Source organism: Pimephales promelas, chromosome 8, assembly GCF_988280905.1.
Source record: "Pimephales promelas chromosome 8, fPimPro1.hap1.1, whole genome shotgun sequence".
NCBI classification, from domain to species: Eukaryota; Metazoa; Chordata; class Actinopteri; order Cypriniformes; family Leuciscidae; genus Pimephales; species Pimephales promelas.
In genome coordinates, this window is record NC_142776.1 from 1,958,156 (window position 1) to 1,976,747 (window position 18,592).

At 38.1% G+C, this 18,592-nt stretch overlaps 2 protein-coding genes across 5 annotated transcripts in view; one reads left to right on the forward strand and one right to left on the reverse strand.

Annotated features, from left to right (window-relative positions):
• The window catches only part of dlgap4b (DLG associated protein 4b), a 179,049-nt gene that overhangs the window by 84,783 nt on the left and 75,674 nt on the right, over positions 1 to 18,592 (reverse strand). The gene's annotated exons all lie outside the window — the stretch shown is intronic.
• LOC120479285 (uncharacterized) lies at positions 1,276 to 3,769 on the forward strand. The gene is made up of 2 exons (XM_089133703.1): positions 1,276 to 3,401; positions 3,593 to 3,769. The coding sequence occupies exon 1, from the start codon at positions 1,295 to 1,297 to the stop codon at positions 2,966 to 2,968; it is 1,674 nt and encodes a 557-aa protein (XP_088989829.1). The 5' UTR covers positions 1,276 to 1,294; the 3' UTR covers positions 2,969 to 3,401; positions 3,593 to 3,769.

Below are 18,592 nucleotides of genomic sequence, written 5' to 3' on the forward strand. Positions count from 1 at the left end.
TCCAGCAGGTTGTATCGCGCAGCTAGCGATGAGGGAGACCGCTGGATTGGCAGCTTTTGCTCATTTGAAGGAGGAGCGAAGAGTCCTAGAAGAAGACTGCTACGTGGATGATATCCTCACATCTCAAGATGATCGGAAGAAGCTGGCTGAGATTGTCAAGGGCATTGAGGAAATCCTTGAAGCTGGTGGATTCGCATTGAAGGAATGGGTCTGGTCTGGTCGAAGTGGGAGGTTTGGATCTGAAAAGACAAGCAAAGTTTCAAGCCTGACTCCTGAGAGAATTGTAACACTTCCTAATCAACTGGTAGAGGGGGATGAGAAAGCCCTGGGAATTGGATACCTGCCGGAGGAGGATAGACTGTATATGATGACTTCTGTAAATTTCTCCAAAAGGAAAAGGAAAGTGAGGACTGAGCAGGATCTTCTTGAAGAGGAGGTTAGGTTGAAGACACCCAATCCATTGACGAGGAAACACCTTTTGAGTCAAGTAGCGGGACTCTATGATCCACTTGGTCTAGTCACACCAGTAAAACAGAAGGGCGCAATTCTCGTTAGAAGAGCGTTCCAGGAAGGCGGAAGTGGGTGTCTAACAAGACATACATGGGACTCTGCGCTCTCTGAGGGAATCCGAAGAGAGGCCATTGAATTGTTTGAAGAGTATGTGCGACTCCATAAAATAAAGTTCCACAGAAGTCTTACGCCTGCAAACTGGAAAGGAAAACCATGGGGAGTCACGTTCTCGGATGGGAGTGACAAAGCTTATGGTGCAGTACTATACCTCAGGTGGGATACCAGTCAAGGAGTGGATGTTCGCTTAGTTGAGTCTAAATCCAAACTGACACCACTAGAACTGAAAGGAGATCCAGTGAAAGCTGAAGTCTGTGGTGCCGTCTTTGCAATACGTCTACGGAAATACTTTGAAAAACATGGACGAATCAAAGTGGAGAAATGGTTCCATTTTGTGGATAGTCAGACGGTGCTGGGAGCCATTCACCGTGACAGCTATGGGTTTCAAACTTTCTTTGCAAATAGGATTGGAGAGATTCAGAAGACAGGGGCAACTGATGACTGGTGGTGGATTCCAGGGAAGCTGAACATCGCTGATATTATCACACGAGGGGCGAGCTCTAAAGATCTTGATGAAGACTCTATGTGGCAAAATGGACCTGAGTTCCTTAAAGAATCAGTGGACAAATGGCCGAAGAGATCAGCAGCTGAAATTGCTGATAATGCTAGAGAAAGTGTTAACAAGATCCAAAGGAAAATCTTCACTGCAGCAGTGACTAGAGCCCAAATGGAGGAGATAACTGAAGGGAAGAAGGTATCAGCAGCTGAGAGGTCGTTTCACTGGAAGATGCTGAGTAGACTAATTACTGGAGGACTGGTGGATGTCGAAAGATTCAGTAGTCTGTCAAGGTTGGCAAGAGTCATTGGCTGGGTATGGCGCAGCGTGAGAAAATGGCTTGGGAAAAGGAGTATAAATTCATCATCTGGGAAAGAAGATAGAGTTGGAAACAGTGGATTTGTACTGACAGTTGAGGAAAGGGAGGATGCTTTGAAGGCACTCTTTTTGGCAGCACAAAAGAGTACAAAATTCCCTGAGACTACACTGTGCAGACTGGTTGTGTTTAAAGAAGAAGGAACAGGACTTCTTGTGTGCAGAGGAAGATGTGAAGCCTTTGGAAGAGATAGACCCACAATTCCACTATTACCTATGGAAGCACGAGTATCGCTGCTACTGGCTCATGAGGCGCATAATGTCAACCATGAAGAGATTGCTGGAACACTTCTGAGGATGAGGAGAGTAGCATGGGTGGTGAAAGGTCGGAGATTGGCCAAAAAGGTGGTGGAAAGTTGTGTCATCTGCAGGAAAGCACGGGCAAAGAAATGCAAGCAGATCATGAGTGATCTCCCACCTGAAAGAACTGGACCAGCTGCACCCTTTGAGTTTGTTACGGTAGATCTATTCGGCCCTTTTGAAGTGAAGGATGAAGTGAAGAAAAGGGTGAGGTTGAAGGTTTGGGGCATCGTGTATTGCTGCATGGCTTCAAGGGCTGTTCACACGGATGTTGTAAGCGATCAATCCACTGAAAGTTTCTTGTTGTCATACAAGAGGTTCACTGCTTTGAGAGGACATCCCACAAAAGTGTGGTCAGACTTAGGTTCGAACTTTGTGGGAGCACAGTCAGCCCTGAAAGACCTGTATGAATTCTTGGAGCGAGTAAAGAAACCAGAATTTGAAGAGGAAGCTGGGAAACATGGAACTGAGTGGGTTTGGAAGTTTCATCCAGCTAACTCACCCCACAGGAATGGAGCGGCTGAAGCTGCTGTTCGTGTTGTGAAAAGAGCTCTTCTCAATCTAGGAGGCAATGGCATCTTCACCTGGGGGGAATTCCAGACTTTTCTGTATATGGCAGCAAATCTTGTAAATGAGAGGCCGATAGATGCACGAACTCAAAGTCGTGAGTATTGTTTGGAATATGTCACACCGAACTCCCTGTTGCTGGGAAGAGCAAGCCCAAGAGGAGATCCTGGCGATTTCGATTTTGCAGGATACCCATACAGGAGGTTACGGGTTATCCAGGGAGAAATTAACAAGTTCTGGGAAAGATGGAGCCAGTTGGCAGGACCAAACCTGTTCGTAAGGAGTAAATGGCACACAAGGGAAAGGAATGTTACCGAAGGGGACATTGTCTGGATTGCAGACCAGAATGCTCTTAGAAGTCAATACAAATTAGGAAGAGTCACCAAGGCAAATGCTGATCCTAAAGGTATTGTGAGAGATGTGGAAGTAAGAGTTTCCTCAAGTCACCCAGTTTTTTGTTCAGGACCAGAGAAATCGGTAACGAGGAAAATTACCAAATGGGAAGTCACTAAAATTCCATCAACCATCATTCGTAGGGATGTTCGGCGATTAGTTGTTTTGCTCCCAGTGGAACAACAGTACAAGGACTTGGAAGGAAAGTAGTAGGTGTGACCTCTTGGATTCAAGAATCAAGAAGGTCAAGTGGGAGGTGTGAAGTCAAACATGTAATTTATTATTACTTGAGAAATTACTGAAGAAAATTCTCTTTCGGTTTCGCCGAATGGACGGTCATAGATGGTGTTACGGAAAGGCACGAAGAGCGCCGTCTTCCGGGTGACGTCATCCGGCATCTGTCGGAAAAAGCCGAACCCTAATTACGAGCGCACCTGATAAAGATTGATTCCTCAGAGCGCATTAGAGACCAAGCACAGGCAAAAACAAGAGAAATGAGAACAATGCTTGTCGCTTGCAGGCTTTTCCAGCTTCCCTCCTACAAAATGGGGAAAACTTTGTAACTGGAAGTTATGAGGTATGAGAGAGAAATACAACGCAAATCGGATGTGCATCAGTGATTAATCAACCCGAGACGCTGCTGGTAGGATGACTGCTTGACGCTTGATTGATTTATATTGCTATGAGACATTTTACACGATTGTGAATAAGAGTATTATCTATAAATGAATTTAAAATGTCTAGTAGAGTGTATATTGCTGTGATGTAATGTCAATATCCGTTTATAATTAGATCTTGTATTTTTTTTTCTCTTCCTGTTTTTCTTTTAAAAAGGTTATCAACCTAGTTTGAGCTTGAAGCCTTCTATCAAAGAATTTACTGTTTGAAGATAATCTGACTGCAAATGAAGCTCATCTGTTCCAATGTATTGTGACATGAATGAAAAGAAGAGACTGCAAGTTAAGATTGTAACAACTTTAATGAAGAATGAAAGTAAAAGCCATTTTTGAGATGATTTCTGTGTCCGTGGTTGACTAAGCATTTTTCAAGTTTAAAGCAGAACTGATGTGTGAAATCCCCCCAGAAACTTGACAAACACCTATTTTTTAATGCCAAGTTTTTGACAGTATTTTAGAACAATTAAACACATTTTTAAACAACATACTCTATACAAAAACAAAAATCTCATTCTCGTCACTGTAATGCAAGACAAGAAACATACTACAACATATTAATGAAATAATACATCATAATAACAAAGATACTATTATTTAAAATACTTTATATATAAAATAAAAATTTGGGTTGGTAAGATTTTAAAAAGTTTTTGAAAAAAGTCTCTTTCCTCACCAAGGCTGCATTTGTTTGATCAAAAATAGAGTAATAACAGTCGATATTATTATGATTATGAAATAGCAATAAAATTGCCATAATGCAAAAAAAAAAAACTTTCAGTTTTTGAAATATAACTTGGAGGTGTTTTTATGAGATTCACTCTTATGAATCACTTTTGACAAGCAGTAAGAAGTAATTCCAGAGACTGAGTGAGAATAAGAATGAGAACGTACACACACACACACACACACACACACACACACACACACACACACAGGAAGTGATGGCACTGAGATGGGTTTGGCTTCCTTTCTGTCTCTGCTCCATAATCTTTTTTAGATTACTGTAATACAGCTGTCTTCCTCTCACTCGTTCTCTCTCTCCGCTCTCTTCTCGTCTGTGTGTGTCTCTTTATTATTGGCAGAACAAAGCCGTCCTGTTATAATCTCCACAAGCCAAGCTGCCATCACATTTAGACAAGACATGAAACTTCTGTTGCATTTTATTTCCAACAAAATTTGCATTAATCCAAGCCCTCCATCAGTCGGAGCAATCTCCCTCCAATTAAACCACTAAAGACTTTCTATTAATGTCATTAGAACTGATTGAACATATTGCCATTTACATATTCTCAGTATTTGACGTAAAAAAATTAACAGATGAACAGATGTCAGATGAAGGGGTTTCAGAAAAGAGGGCTGGGCTGATTTTAAAAAGGGGCGGAGACTGTGCTCATAAGGGGTGTGGCCTGACAAGTGTGGATTGTTTGTCATGTGATGAGGGCGGGGCCTGTGTGCTGGTCCTGAAATTGAAAGAGGCGTGGCTTGAGAGAAACAAATTGTGGATTTCACACACACACACACACACACACACCACACCTGGATTTCTAGGTTTGGGGAAGTAATACGAAGACAAAAAAGAATGAGAGAGAAAGACGAGAAAAAATGTGAGAAAAACACATTCAAGGGAACGAGTGAAAAGCATTAGGGTGAAAAGCTGTGACCCGTGTCATTCGTAAACGCTCTATACACATCATGTGCTGTAGAGTACCATTATTAACCCTTCAGCAGTCGCTCATTTAACACCGTGAAGCCAGACTGTACATAAACAGTGGTCTTGACTCCACTTATTGACTTAATGGAAGTTGAAATGGTTGGTAAAATTACTACTACATGCATCATAGCTATTTATATGGGTGTTTTATGCTATTCGTTCGGGTCACATGACGTCACTGTAGCTTTGCGCTGCCATCTGTACGACCGACGCTCTCAGTAACAGTGTTGGGGAAGCTGTAGTTTGACAAACTACAAGCTACTCGTAAGTTAAAGTAGTTAAACTACAGTCAAGCTACCCTTTGGAAAAGTAGTTACCTACACTACAAGTTAATATCAAACGTAGCTACATTGAAACTACATTTTGCTTTTTTTGAACAACGCATATTATAAATAACTGAATAAGTGTCTGAGGAATGTTAAGTAAAATATTGCAAAATTGCAACAAATAGCCTACACTATTGCAAGAACAAACGTAAATTGCATGTAGAACATTTTCTCAAAAATACCGACTGAACTTGGACAAAAAAGGCCATATATTAATTAACGTTATTTGTTCGTCCATCTTCCAAATCTGCCGTCACGTCTTGTCTAATCATAATATGGGTGTGTCAACTGTCATATATATATCAGGGAAGGCAAATTGGGGCAAGTCTAGGGCAGATAATAATCGATAAAAGAAAACAGGCCGCAACAAATAAGGATCGGAGCCTAAAATTGACATTTTCTCCAGGTATCTCCGTCACATACACTAGTCTATATCGCGATTTTATTCCGTGAATTTCCGCGTGACATCCAACGTAAATTGCATGTAGAACATTTTCTCAAAAAAAAAAAACGACCGAACTTGGACAAATAAGGCCATAGGTAATTAACGTTAGTTGTTCCTCCATGAATTTCGCGAATTCTCGTGAATTTCCGCGTTACAGTAAATTCCGTTTCTATGCCTGGATTCCGCGATTCTGTCCGTGTTTTCCGCATTGCGAGAAAGAAATATATTCCTATGGTTGCCAACCGCCGTAAAAAACATGAAGAACCACCCCGGTCTCATCCCAAGGTGTCATATATTGACGCTTTTGCCAATGCGTATACATCCAACGCACATGGCACCCTTTAGTGTCAATATGAGACGCATGGGGCAGAAGGCGCCTCCTAGTGGTCTAACCCTAACCCTACCCCAGACCTAAACCTACCCATAACCGAAGCGTCTTATTATTATGGGCAGTTTGGGTGGCTAAACCGGTCGAGATCGGTCATAAATATGGTGGCGTTGTATTTGGAGTGACGTAGGTGGCATCTATGAATATACTACTGTGCAAGTGCCTTTGCTGAACAATGCATCTGAACCATAAAGCATGACAATATTTGTAGCGTGGAAATAAAAACGGTTAAATTGCCCTTTTATTGCTATCTTAACCCTTCGGGGTCGCAGATCACACCGGCGTGATCAAGTCACATATCCATTTTAAGACGTCGAAGCATAAAAACAAAGTCACGTTGAGCGCTGCCGTCCACGTGCTGACTTGAAACTCTATTTTACTTTTTGTTATGTGTTGATAGGCCAAGTAAAAACTGAGATATGATCATTTAAACTTTATATAAAAAAATGTACACGTATATTGACGTGTTCGTAAAATAACGCAAGATGGGATGTGACAGGCGTTGCATTTATTCTAATAACTTTGTCGGTTTTTGTCATAAAACAAAACGTAGAAAAATGTGAATCTGCTGATTCTGCTCTTTAGGCTGCACATTTCACAGAATGAAGGAGGAGCCAACTGAGGCAAAGACGCGAAAGTGAAAGGCAGGAGATTTACGGAGTAGACAAAGAGAGACATATATACGTTATATATATAGAGAGAAATTATTGCTAGTTTGAGTAGATTTTGAGAGTAATTTAGGAGTGGTGTAGATAGTTTAGGAGTAGTTTGGGTAGTTTAGGAGTAACTTAGATTAGAAAAACTGTTTCGAGGAGTGGCACAGATAAAAACAACAACAACAACAACAAATATTGATATTTGTTGTAAATAGTTGAATGTATGGTTTGATTTTGTGTTAATTTTACCTTTTATGTGGTATATTTGTACTATTGAGGAACCCCTCTTACTCAAGGAATGAAAGCCCCGTAATGTAGCTAGCTGTGTAATTGTAAATGAAGTGTTTTGTAGTTTCTAAGCAAAAAAGAAAAGAAAAAAATGCCTATTGCCACACCTGCTTTTTGCTGTATATAGTTTCATTTTATCACAATTTTACATTTTTTATGTTGTATTTGCACTATTTGGAAACCCTCATACTCTGGGAATGCAATGCCTTAAATATAGCTCTCTGTATATTTGTGTGCATGATTTTTTTTTTAAAAGTGGCAAAGCTAAAATGAAAAAAAAAAAAAAAGCCTATATGGCTACACTCGCTTTTTTTGTTAATCATATTTTTTTTTCTATATAGCTTGAGTATATCTGAATTTTACCTGTATATTTTGACTTTTACAACTTTTAAAATGCTTCATTAAGCATGTTTGTGTTTTTTTTAGTAGTAGAAAAGCTATTCGATCAATTCGAATTTTGTGTTTTTTGTGTGATTTTGGGTCCAGTATGTTGATACAGTACATCAAAGTGATAAACTAATTGTCTGGTCATATAGGTGATGTTGTGCTGAAAAAAATGATACCAAAAATTGGTATGGTAAACATTTGTTTATGTCGCAAAATAAAAAAAAAAATAAAAAAAAGGACTCAAAAAGGGCCAAAATAACCCAAGACTCCGAAGGGTTACATGAAAAAGTCTTAATTTTTGCAGTCAGATCAAAAATGTGGAAAAAAAAAAAATCACAAGTCAAACAGTGACTGTAAATGAAAGCTCAACTCAAGCACATTTCATTTTGGTACACAGTATTGCATATGCAGTAAGTCATGTAGGTTTTCCAGGAATACCACAGTAAATTTTACAAACTATATACTATATACTGCAGAAATAGTAAGAGTAGTGTGGCAGTCTTCAAAAACCCCTCATATCAGCGTTTGCAGCTTTCATGAATGTAGGCCGCACACCTCTGACACTCAGAGCACAAGATACGCCACTAATGAACCAGCCTGGTGATTTAGACATGACCCCGGCCGGCCCTTCAGCTCTGGGTCAGTGAGGGGACGACATCTGGGTCATCATCATGTACGTGTGTGTGTGTGTGTGTGTGTGTGTGAGACTGTATCTGGGAAGCAACTGTGAATCTGTAGTTCGTCAAGCTAAAACAGCATTGTTTACTCCACTACAAGTTACTAACAAAAATACAGTGAAGCAACATTATCCTTTCAATTATATGTGACTATGGGTTACAAAATGGGTTACTAATTAATGTTAAAGCCTCATAAGGGGTGTGGCCTGACATTTTGATGAGGGCGGAGCCTATGGCCTGAAATTGAAAGGGGTGTGGCATGAGATAAGAAGGTTGGGCTTATGCAATGGGGCGGGGCCTGATGGGAAAAGGGGTGGGCTTGAGAGAGAAAGGTGTAGATATAGCAACGCTCACAGAGTCAGACTTTCCAAAACATCTCAGTGTCTAAGATGAGCATGTTAACAAGTCAAACCCTGAATAAATAAATCATAACAGGAAGATACTGAACATTTGCAGTGACGTTAATCTATACTTAAAGTATTAGAAGTCGCTGTACTCATTAAAAACACATTAAGACAATCAGTTTTGCTAAAGTCTTCTGCTTCTCAGACTTTTACTTCTGGAAAAAACTACCTAATAATCTCACCGTTTCAGAGTAGATCTCAACCTTTCCAAGACACCGAAGTTTACAATCAAAACGACAACTCCTGACTCATTTGAGTCTATTCTTTATTTCTCCTGAGGTGAAACATCTGAGACAAAGTTCATAAGTCTCACGAGCTATGCAAAGAGCAACAAGACCCTCTGGGAGGCTTCGTAGAGAAATGAGTTAAAATGATAAACAGACATATGAAAAAGACAGCTACAAAAGACACTGCAAGACATCCCAGAGCTCAGAGTCACTCCATGATAATCTCTGTGAAAAGCACGTTCAGGATTGCCTGTTGGTTACATCATTCCATTGAGGTCTAAAATGTCTATTTGTAACATTTACAGTGGTTGAACATTGCAAATTACAAGCATTAAAATGAGTCTATAAACACAGTAAGTCATTGAATCATTCACTTCACAGCTAGCCTCCACAGACCATCCACTGACCATTTCATACAAATATGACATCACCAGACTCACTCTGGTTGGCTGGATTTACGCATCAAATCTAAAACCAAAATCAAATAAAATATTGATGAACAATTTGCCTTGAAGTTGAAGTACTTATATTAACAGACGGAAATAAAAAAATGTTAACTATAGAAATCAGGGCTGTCAGTTAAACGTGTTATTAATGGCGTTAACGCAAAACCATTTTAACCTAGCAAACTTTGTCGTTTTTTTTGGCTTGTGTCGTGACTCACGCGAGAACATTTTGTTGCTTCGTCGACAATAAAGCACATAAACAGTAGCCTACATGAAATTATCATCGCAACACTTTGTGTTCGTTGTTCCAGCGTGACATCGTAGAAAAATGGAAACCGTGTCTAATATACTACAGGTGAAACTCAAAAAAATTAGAATAAAGAGCAAAAGTTCATTTCTTTCAGTAATTCAACTTAAAGGGAGAAACTAATATATTATATAGACTCATTACAAGCAAAAAGAGATATTTCAAGCCATTATTTGTTATAATTTTGAAAATTAGAATATTGTAAAAAGATTTTCATATCTGTAAGCTATATGTCCATTTCAGGAGCTAATATGTCAATTTCATGAGCTAATATGTCCATTTTAGGTGGTAATATGTACATTTTAGGTGCTAATATGTAAATTTTAAGTGTACATTTTAGGTGCTAACATTTTAGATGCTAATAAGTAAATTCCAGGTGCTAATACGTACATTTTAGGTGTTAATATGTACATTTTAGGTGCTAATAAGTAAATTTTAGTTGCTAATATGTATATGTTAGGTGCTAATAAGTACATTTTAGGTGCTAACATTTTAGGTGCTGCTAATATGTACATTTTAGGTGCTAATATGTACAATGTAGGTGTTAATATATACATTTTAAGTGCTAATATGTACATTTTAGGTACTAATATGTCAATTTCAGGAGCTAATATGTCCATTTCAGATCCTAATATGTCAATTTTAGGTGCTAATATGTCCATTTCAGGAGCTAATATGTCCATTTTAGATCCTAATATGTATATTTTAGGTGCTAATATGTACATTTTGGGTGCTAATATGTACCACCAAGGTACCAATATGCAGCTTTTGGGTACAAAAGTGTACCTTTTGAAAGGGTACAGCCCCAGTGACAGCTTTTGTACCTTTTTTTCTGAGAGATATGTCCATTTCAGGAGCTAATATGTCAATTTCATGAGCTAATATGTACATTTTAGGTGCTAATATGTCAATTTCATGAGCTAATATGTGCTAATATGTACCACTAAGGTACCAATATGCAGCCTATGGGTACAAAAGTGTACCTTTTGAAAAGGTACAGCCCCAGTGACAGCTTTTGTACCTTTTTTTTCTGAGAGTGTAATATCCCAATTATAACAAATAAGGGCTTGAAATATCTCACTTTGCTTGTAATGAGTCTATATAATATATTAGTTTCACCTTTTAAGTTGAATTACTCAAATAAATTAACTTTTGCACGATATTTTTCGAGTTTCACCAGTACAATTGCCGCGTTGTCGCCATTGCGGCTGGTTAGGAAAAAAACGTTGACCTTTTATCGCGCGTCGCGTGTATATATAGCACACGGTGTAAGTGAGCAGTTCTCCATAATGGGGAGCTGTAATATCACTGCAGGTACAGTACGATCTGGAATGATATGTTTAATCTACTGTAGTTGACCTGCAAACTGTAAAGTAAAGCATAACTAAGTTGTTCTGTAAGTCTATAAAACGATTTATGTCTGAGGAGATTTATTGGGCCTACAGGCAGGATTAAAGCAGGATTAAAAGGAGAAGCTGTTAAACCTGCCCCTTTAAGACCCGCTGGAAACATCTCCTTAAACGTGTCTGAGCTGTCAGGAGATTTTTAACGACAACGACACGCTGTTGCCGTCATTATCAGTATATTAACTCAGAAATGCGACACGTTACACTTTTCTATCAAAAAGTGATGCATTTTACAGTGTCAACATGTCTTATATTTGGGATTTTGTGTGCTATGTTGGAAAAGTTCAATCAAGGATTTTATGTATAAACTGGGAAACTAGTAACAACAGTATAGTGTCACTCTAGTTTCTTCATCCACTGTCCACCTCAGAGACGTTAAAGAATTAACCTCCCAAATATGCCGCTCGCTCGGCCCCCAGAGAGCAAGACAAGATGTAGTCAGGTCTATTCTTGTGTGTTGCGCTGGTCTTTTATCATACAGTTCATTCAGTGGCCATCAGGGTCCTATTGAACATCAGTCTTTCTTTCATTGTTGCCCTTTATATTTCCCTCTTCGTCTCGCGGCAGTCTTTCTCTCCTTTTCAGCCTGACTGCTCTTGTCCTCTTGTCTCTCTCTCTCTCTCTCTTTCAAGTCACAGCTGCAGCAACAACAATTAGGTCAAGCTCCACACTTGGGCCTATTTTAAGCTTCCTCGCTCTCGCAAAAGACTACAAATGGTCCAACATCAGCGTCTGCGTTCAAATCAAAGCAAGCGCAAGTCTGAATCACAGCGCGTTGGATTCAAAGACTAAAATTCTGTGATATTTATAAATGAAACAACGACCTTTGCTTTGAAATTACCATGAAATGAAACTAAAATACATGTTCTTGGTCTTAAAGGAGTAGTTCACTTTTAAAAAAACTTTTGCTGATATTTACTCACCCCCATGTCATCCAAGATGTCCATGTCTTTCTTTCGTCAGTCGAAAAGAAATTAAGGTTTTTGATGAAAACATTCAAGGATTTTTCTCCATATAATGGACTTCAATGGGGTCCAAACGGTTCAAGATCCAAATGAGAGTTTAAGAGTTATGAGAGTAGAAGAAAAGGTTCTATATAGAACCTTAAAAGGTTCTATCAGCGCTACGTATTTGGAACCCCTAAAAAGTTCTATACACTCTTAAAAAATGGTTCCTCTGGGTTCTATATAGAACCCTGGGGTTCCGTACTTGGCCAATAGAACCTTTTACCAAAAAAAAAAGGTTCTATATAGAACCATTTTGGAGTTCCATATATGAAGCGGGGGATGGAACCATTTCTGGTTCTAAATAGAACCATTTCTTCTAAGAGTGTATGAAGAAAGACACATTTTCTCTGTAATGACGTGTGCTGATGAATCACTCACAATAAGACCAGGAACATGCATTAAGACAGCAAATAGAGTCTGGGTTTCATGAATCTCTCAACTGCACAAATCAACACACTTCCTCCTCATCTCCACTCACACACACATGAGTGATTCAGAAGTATATCCCACACCAGATGCTCTCAGGCAGTGTTAACCATTTAAAATGAGTAAAGTTTACACCAAACCAATTTAACAAACATATCTCACTAACAGACAGACGTCAAAGATTAGATAAAGCATATTCATTTTTACAGTGTACATGTGCCTGCATTGAACAACAAGTCTCACTATATGGCTGGGTTATATAGCGATATATAAACATACTCATAAACTCATAAACATTGATGCAAAAATGATTCAAAAAGAATTGCTCGTACCTCAAACCACTGACATATCTCTTCATCAACTGCTGGAAAGAGTAAAAAGCACATTCCCTGAAAGCAAAGCCGCCGCCTGAGAGTTCACGCACGTTCGGTCACGAACAGCGATCGTTTCGCTTGATAAGACCCTTATTCATCGTCTGGAATCGTTTAAAGCCCTTTGAACAGTTTGCCGTTTGCACTGAAAGTGTCATTTGGATCTTGAACCGTTTGGTCCCCATTGAAGTCCATTATGTGGAGAAAATCCTGGAATGTTTTCATCAAAAACCTTAATTTCTTTTCGACTGAAGAAAGAAAGACATGGACATCTTGGATGACATGGGGGTGAGTAAATTATCAGCAAAAGTTTTTTTTAAAGTGAACTACTCCTTTAAGGATGCATTCAAAAGTGACACTAAAGACGTTTAAAATGTTACAAAAAACAATAACTTTCTATTCATCAAATAATCCTGAAAAAAATGACACCCTTTCCACAAAAAATATGAACTGTTTTAATAATTACTGTTGTAACATTCACATAGATTTCACTGTTTTTACTGTATTTTTTGGTCAAATAAATGAGCATGCAGAATAAACATTTTTTTTAAAAACCCCATCGACCCCATCTAAACTTTTGAATGATAGCAAATGCAAATCACCTGCGATCAGACTGAACAGAACAGATTGTGTCGTCAGGTCTTTAAAGTGAGACAGCTGTTCTGCACAGCTTGATAAGAAACCTTGAAGAGTGTTTCAAAAACACAACAGTGCCGTCAACATGACAGTATAATAACAGTAATCTTTCACTCATCACAAACCTGATTTATTAAATAAATTAGCAAGGCAAAAAGACCAAGAAGTTACTTTAATAGACGCCTTTTCGCCCAAAGTGACATAAATGACAGCCAAACCTCTTCAAACCGGTTCTACTGCAGATTTTTGCACTTGAAATACACACCACACGAATAATTAATAAATATATCACCATACTTTAATAGGAAAAAACAGTTGACAGTTTATTCATTACATTAATGATCGCAAACTTTTTTTTTTTACCATTAAAGTCCCCCTGTAGTTAATAGTTTTATCGCTTAAAACTCATCTTTGATCACCAAAATGACATATTTAAATGTTTTATTCTTAAAAAAAAAATATTCTTTGTGGCTTAAAATAGCTTGAATGTAACTCGACACCCTTGCCTCATTTAGCATGCATGGTTCTATGAATATGCAAATGAGCCCCGCCCCCACTCACTCAACTCAGAGATCCACTGGTTGGCGATCACACGTTGATCTGATCGGTTACAAGGTGGTTTGTGACGTCAGAAACACCAGCGATTTCACAGCGTGTTTTTGAGACCTGTCTTAAAGCATATTAAAAACACCACTTATAAACAACATTAAAAGCGGGACTAACATGCATACATTTCCAGGGGTGTTCATGAAGGGGGTTTTGGATCTCAGTTTGACAAAATACCATAAGCATCCAATAGGAATAAAATCAGCAAATGATATATGAACAAATCCCTCTGTAAAAACCACCAGAATATCCAATAGATGTAGGAATAAAGTTTGCTGTAAATGCACAAAAAAATGGCCTTTAAAGATACGTATTGTAATTGAAATACAAATGTAAGTAATGAAATGTAATACAACACAGTTAAAAGTGTTTTCTTTTACATTATGAAAACCCTAAATACTACAATGCTTGTGACTGACAGTCCACAGGTGTGTAGCGTGTGCTTGAGAATCAGGAGAGCCTGGATGATGCGCAGCACATGTGAAAGAGCCGAAGCCACCCAGTTGAAGCTGTCCCCAATCTCAGCATAATTGGCCTGATTTGTCGAGTTGCACGGCCAGAGAAGTGAATGGAAGTCATCAAACTTTAATGTACTGCTTTTAATATGCTCCCGCAGGAGACTGGAGTCTCTCTGGAATTAGACACCGTGTCCTAGCCTCGCCAGCGCAGGAACCAGATGAGCTTAAAGCTCAGCATGCGGTTAGTCAATTACAAGTGATCTAACGTTCTGATCTAACGATTATTGTAATCAATAAACCCTGGCGGTTCACAGACACTTGTTTCAGCAACTTAGTTTGAAAACATACTGGAAGGTAATAGAATAAATGCCATTCCTATTGGTCAAACAACCAGTTCAATTCATAAACGAGTCCTTCTTTTGAGTTCACAATAGCAGCCTGAGTGACTCGGAGTGAAACAGTTCAACAACTCAGTCTCTTTTAACTCACAGTGAGTCAGGATTAATGGTCTGATTCGTTCACAAATCAGACTGAATTGAACTGGTTCACAAAACCAAGCTGAATGATTTGTTCACAAATTAGACTGAATAAGTCCAAGCGGTAATCATCAACTCAACCAACTCAACTCAGTCTCTTGTATTTGACTCACAGGGAGTCAGGATTGATTGTTCGATTCATAACGATTCATAATTTCACAAAACCAGCCTGAATGATTCGTTCACAAATCGGACTGAATCAGTCTAGTTGTAGCAGTCTCTTTCAGTCATATTTGTCTGATTCGTAATGAGGAGCATTACAAAAAAGTATGAAAGCTGTCACTGGGGCAGTACCTTTTGAAAAGGTATGCGTTTTGTCCATTTTAGGTGCTAATATGTACATTTTAGGTGTTAATATGTCCATTTTAGGCATTAATATGTACATTTTAGGTGCCAATATGTATATTTTAGGTGCTAATATATAATTTAGGTGTTAATATGTACATTTTAGGTTCAAATATGTATATTTTAGGTGCTAATGTGTACATTTTAGGCGTTAATGAGTACATTTTAGGTGCTAATATGTACATTTTAGGTGCCAATATGTATATTTTAGGTGTTAATATGTACATTTTAGGTGTTCATTTAGGTGCTAATATGTACATTTTAGACGTAAATGTGTAAATTTAGGTGCTAATATGTACATTTTAGGTGCTAATATATACATTTTAGGAGTTAATATGTACATTTTATGTGCTAATATATGCATTTTAGGTGCTAATATGTACATTTTAGGTGTTAATATGTACATTTTACGTGCCAATATGTATATTTTAGGTGCTAATATGTACATTTTACATGCCAATATGTATATTTTAGGTGTTAATATGTACATTTTACGTGTTAATATGTACATTTTAGGTCCTATATATGTACATTTTAGGTACTAATATGTACCATTAAGGTACAAAAGTGTACCTTTTGAAAAGGTACAGCCCCAGTGACAGCCTTTGTACCTTTTTTTTCTGAGAGTGTAATATTCAGTGTATTACTCGTTCTTTTGATGAACCGGTTGGCAACCTGAATGATTCTTCACAAATCTGACTGAACTGGTCCAAACGACTCTTTTACACACATTTGACTCATAGTGAGTCAGAACCGATTGTCTGATTCACAATGAGCCGATTCGTATTGAGTGGCACAGCTATAATAGTGATATTCAATTTGTGAACGACTCATTCTGAGCGGATCTTTTCACAGTCCAAATAAAAAAGAAAAACACTCACGCAGACATGCACATATCCTCTTTCGACTCACTTTTCATCTGTTCATCCGCCTGATGCTCTTGTATAACCAAAGCCTGGCTGTTATGACCTCTCTAACTCTGCCTTCTGTTGTCTCTCTCTCTCTCTCTCTCTCCATCAATACATCCATCCATCCATGCATGACGACCGAAGAGCGAGCGACTACAGGAATGTAAAACGGACTATTTATACTGACAGCAATATCCTGGTAGAGGGCAGAAAGTGTTAAATATCTGCGACTGATTTATTAGAGCGATGAACACTGTGAAGGCCGTCGCCAATATCAATAAATCAGTTCACATGCACTCAGTCTATAGAGAAACACACACAGTTAAAAGCTTGCCTTGAGATTAAACACTCATTTAAATGGCACACAAAAACTAATTAAATTTGAATATGAATAGAAAGCTGCTCAAAGTGAAAAAAAAAATAGTTTGGGAAAAAATTGCTCATTTCGAATCCTGTTTCAACCATAGTAGCATGTCTTTGATTTGATTTAAATCCATTGATTTGCATTATAATTGAGAAACGCCACGCATTGCTCTTGATTACGCTTTGTACATCTGGCCAAAAGTGGAGCTGCCTCATAATTAAAAGAAGAGAATAAACTATAAATAGCTGATCGTGTCCTGCTAATGTTTCGCTTCACAGGTGACGTACGGCTAAGCGTAAAGTTAAAAGACAATCAGGATGAAATGAAAATGATAAGACAGACAATTAGGACATGAAAATGAGAAAAGATGTTTCAAAGGTCCCTGGGAAAAGCTCTGAAGAAAGAGATTCAATGCCTTTTCTTTTGGACCGCAGATTAAAAGTGATTTTATAATAAGGAAAAAAGGAACCTTCGTGTAATTAAAGTTGACATAAACTCAAAAGAGACCATATTCACTTTATAAAAAATCTTCCGGATTTCATCAGTGCACTATAAAAATAAAGTTGTAATCAAAACGTAATGTTTTGAAATTACTTTCCTTTTCATTTACCGTCATCAGATCTTCTTCATTTTGAATCAGCATTGAACTGACTCACTATTCTCTAGCTGACAATTGAACTCATAAATGATTCATTTTACAGCTTCACTGATCTGAACTGACTCTTTCCAAGCTGTACTCAAGTCAACAACTCAGTCTCTTTCAGACATATTTGATTCACAGTGAGTTTTTTAATCTGTTCATTTGACTGATTCTAAATGATTCAACTAAAAATTACCAACCTAAATGATTCTTTCACAAGTCTGACTGAATTGTTCCCAACAGTTCTCTAGTAAACAACTACAAGAGTCTCTAGTAGTGATTTATATTTTGTGCTCAACTCATTCTTGTGTCGGTTCATTTCAATTAATCAATTGAACTGATTCACAAAACCAGACGAAGTCGGACTATAAAATCTTCCTGATTTCATCAGTGCACTATAAAAATAAAGTTGTAATCAAAACGTACTGTTCTGAAATGACTTTCCTTTTCATTTACCGTCATCAGACCTTCTTCATTTTGAATCAGCATTGAACTGACTCACTATTCTCTAGCTGACAATTGAACTCATAAATGATTCATTTTACAGCTTCACTGATCTGAACTGACTCTTTCCAAGCTGTACTCAAGTCAACAACTCAGTCTCTTTCAGACATATTTGATTCACAGTGAGTTTTTTAATCTGTTCATTTGACTGATTCTAAATGATTCAACTAAAAATTACCAACCTAAATGATTCTTTCCCAAGTCTGACTGAATTATTCCCAACAGTTCTCTAGTAAACAACTGATGAATCAATGAATCAATTGAACTGATTCACAAAACCAGATGAAATCGGAATATAAAATCTTCCTGATTTCATCAGTGCACTATAAAAATAAAGTTGCAATCAAAACGTAATGTTCTAAAATTACTTTCCTTTTCATTTACCGTCATCAGACCTTCCTCATTTTGAATTACCTGCCATTTAAACACTCGAATCAACACTGAACTGACTCACTATTGTCTTCTGTAAAGCTGAAGTGAACTCAACTCAACGCTGAATTTTAGTCGTTCTATGAGTATCTTCACGTCATGGAGGTAAAATGGTTATCAGAACTGAGAGATCCCCAGAGATGATTCACACGACTCAATCGATTCTCCAGTAGTCAACCGGGATGATTTTATGTTTGTCCTGTTGTTTTTCCCAGAACAAATGACATGATCCTCCAGCATCCTCAGAAGGACGAAGCAG

Bases quoted from the DNA above. Each gene is read 5' to 3' on its own strand.
- LOC120479285 (XM_089133703.1), top strand. From the start codon at position 1,295: ATGGAGGAGATAACTGAAGGGAAGAAGGTATCAGCAGCTGAGAGGTCG.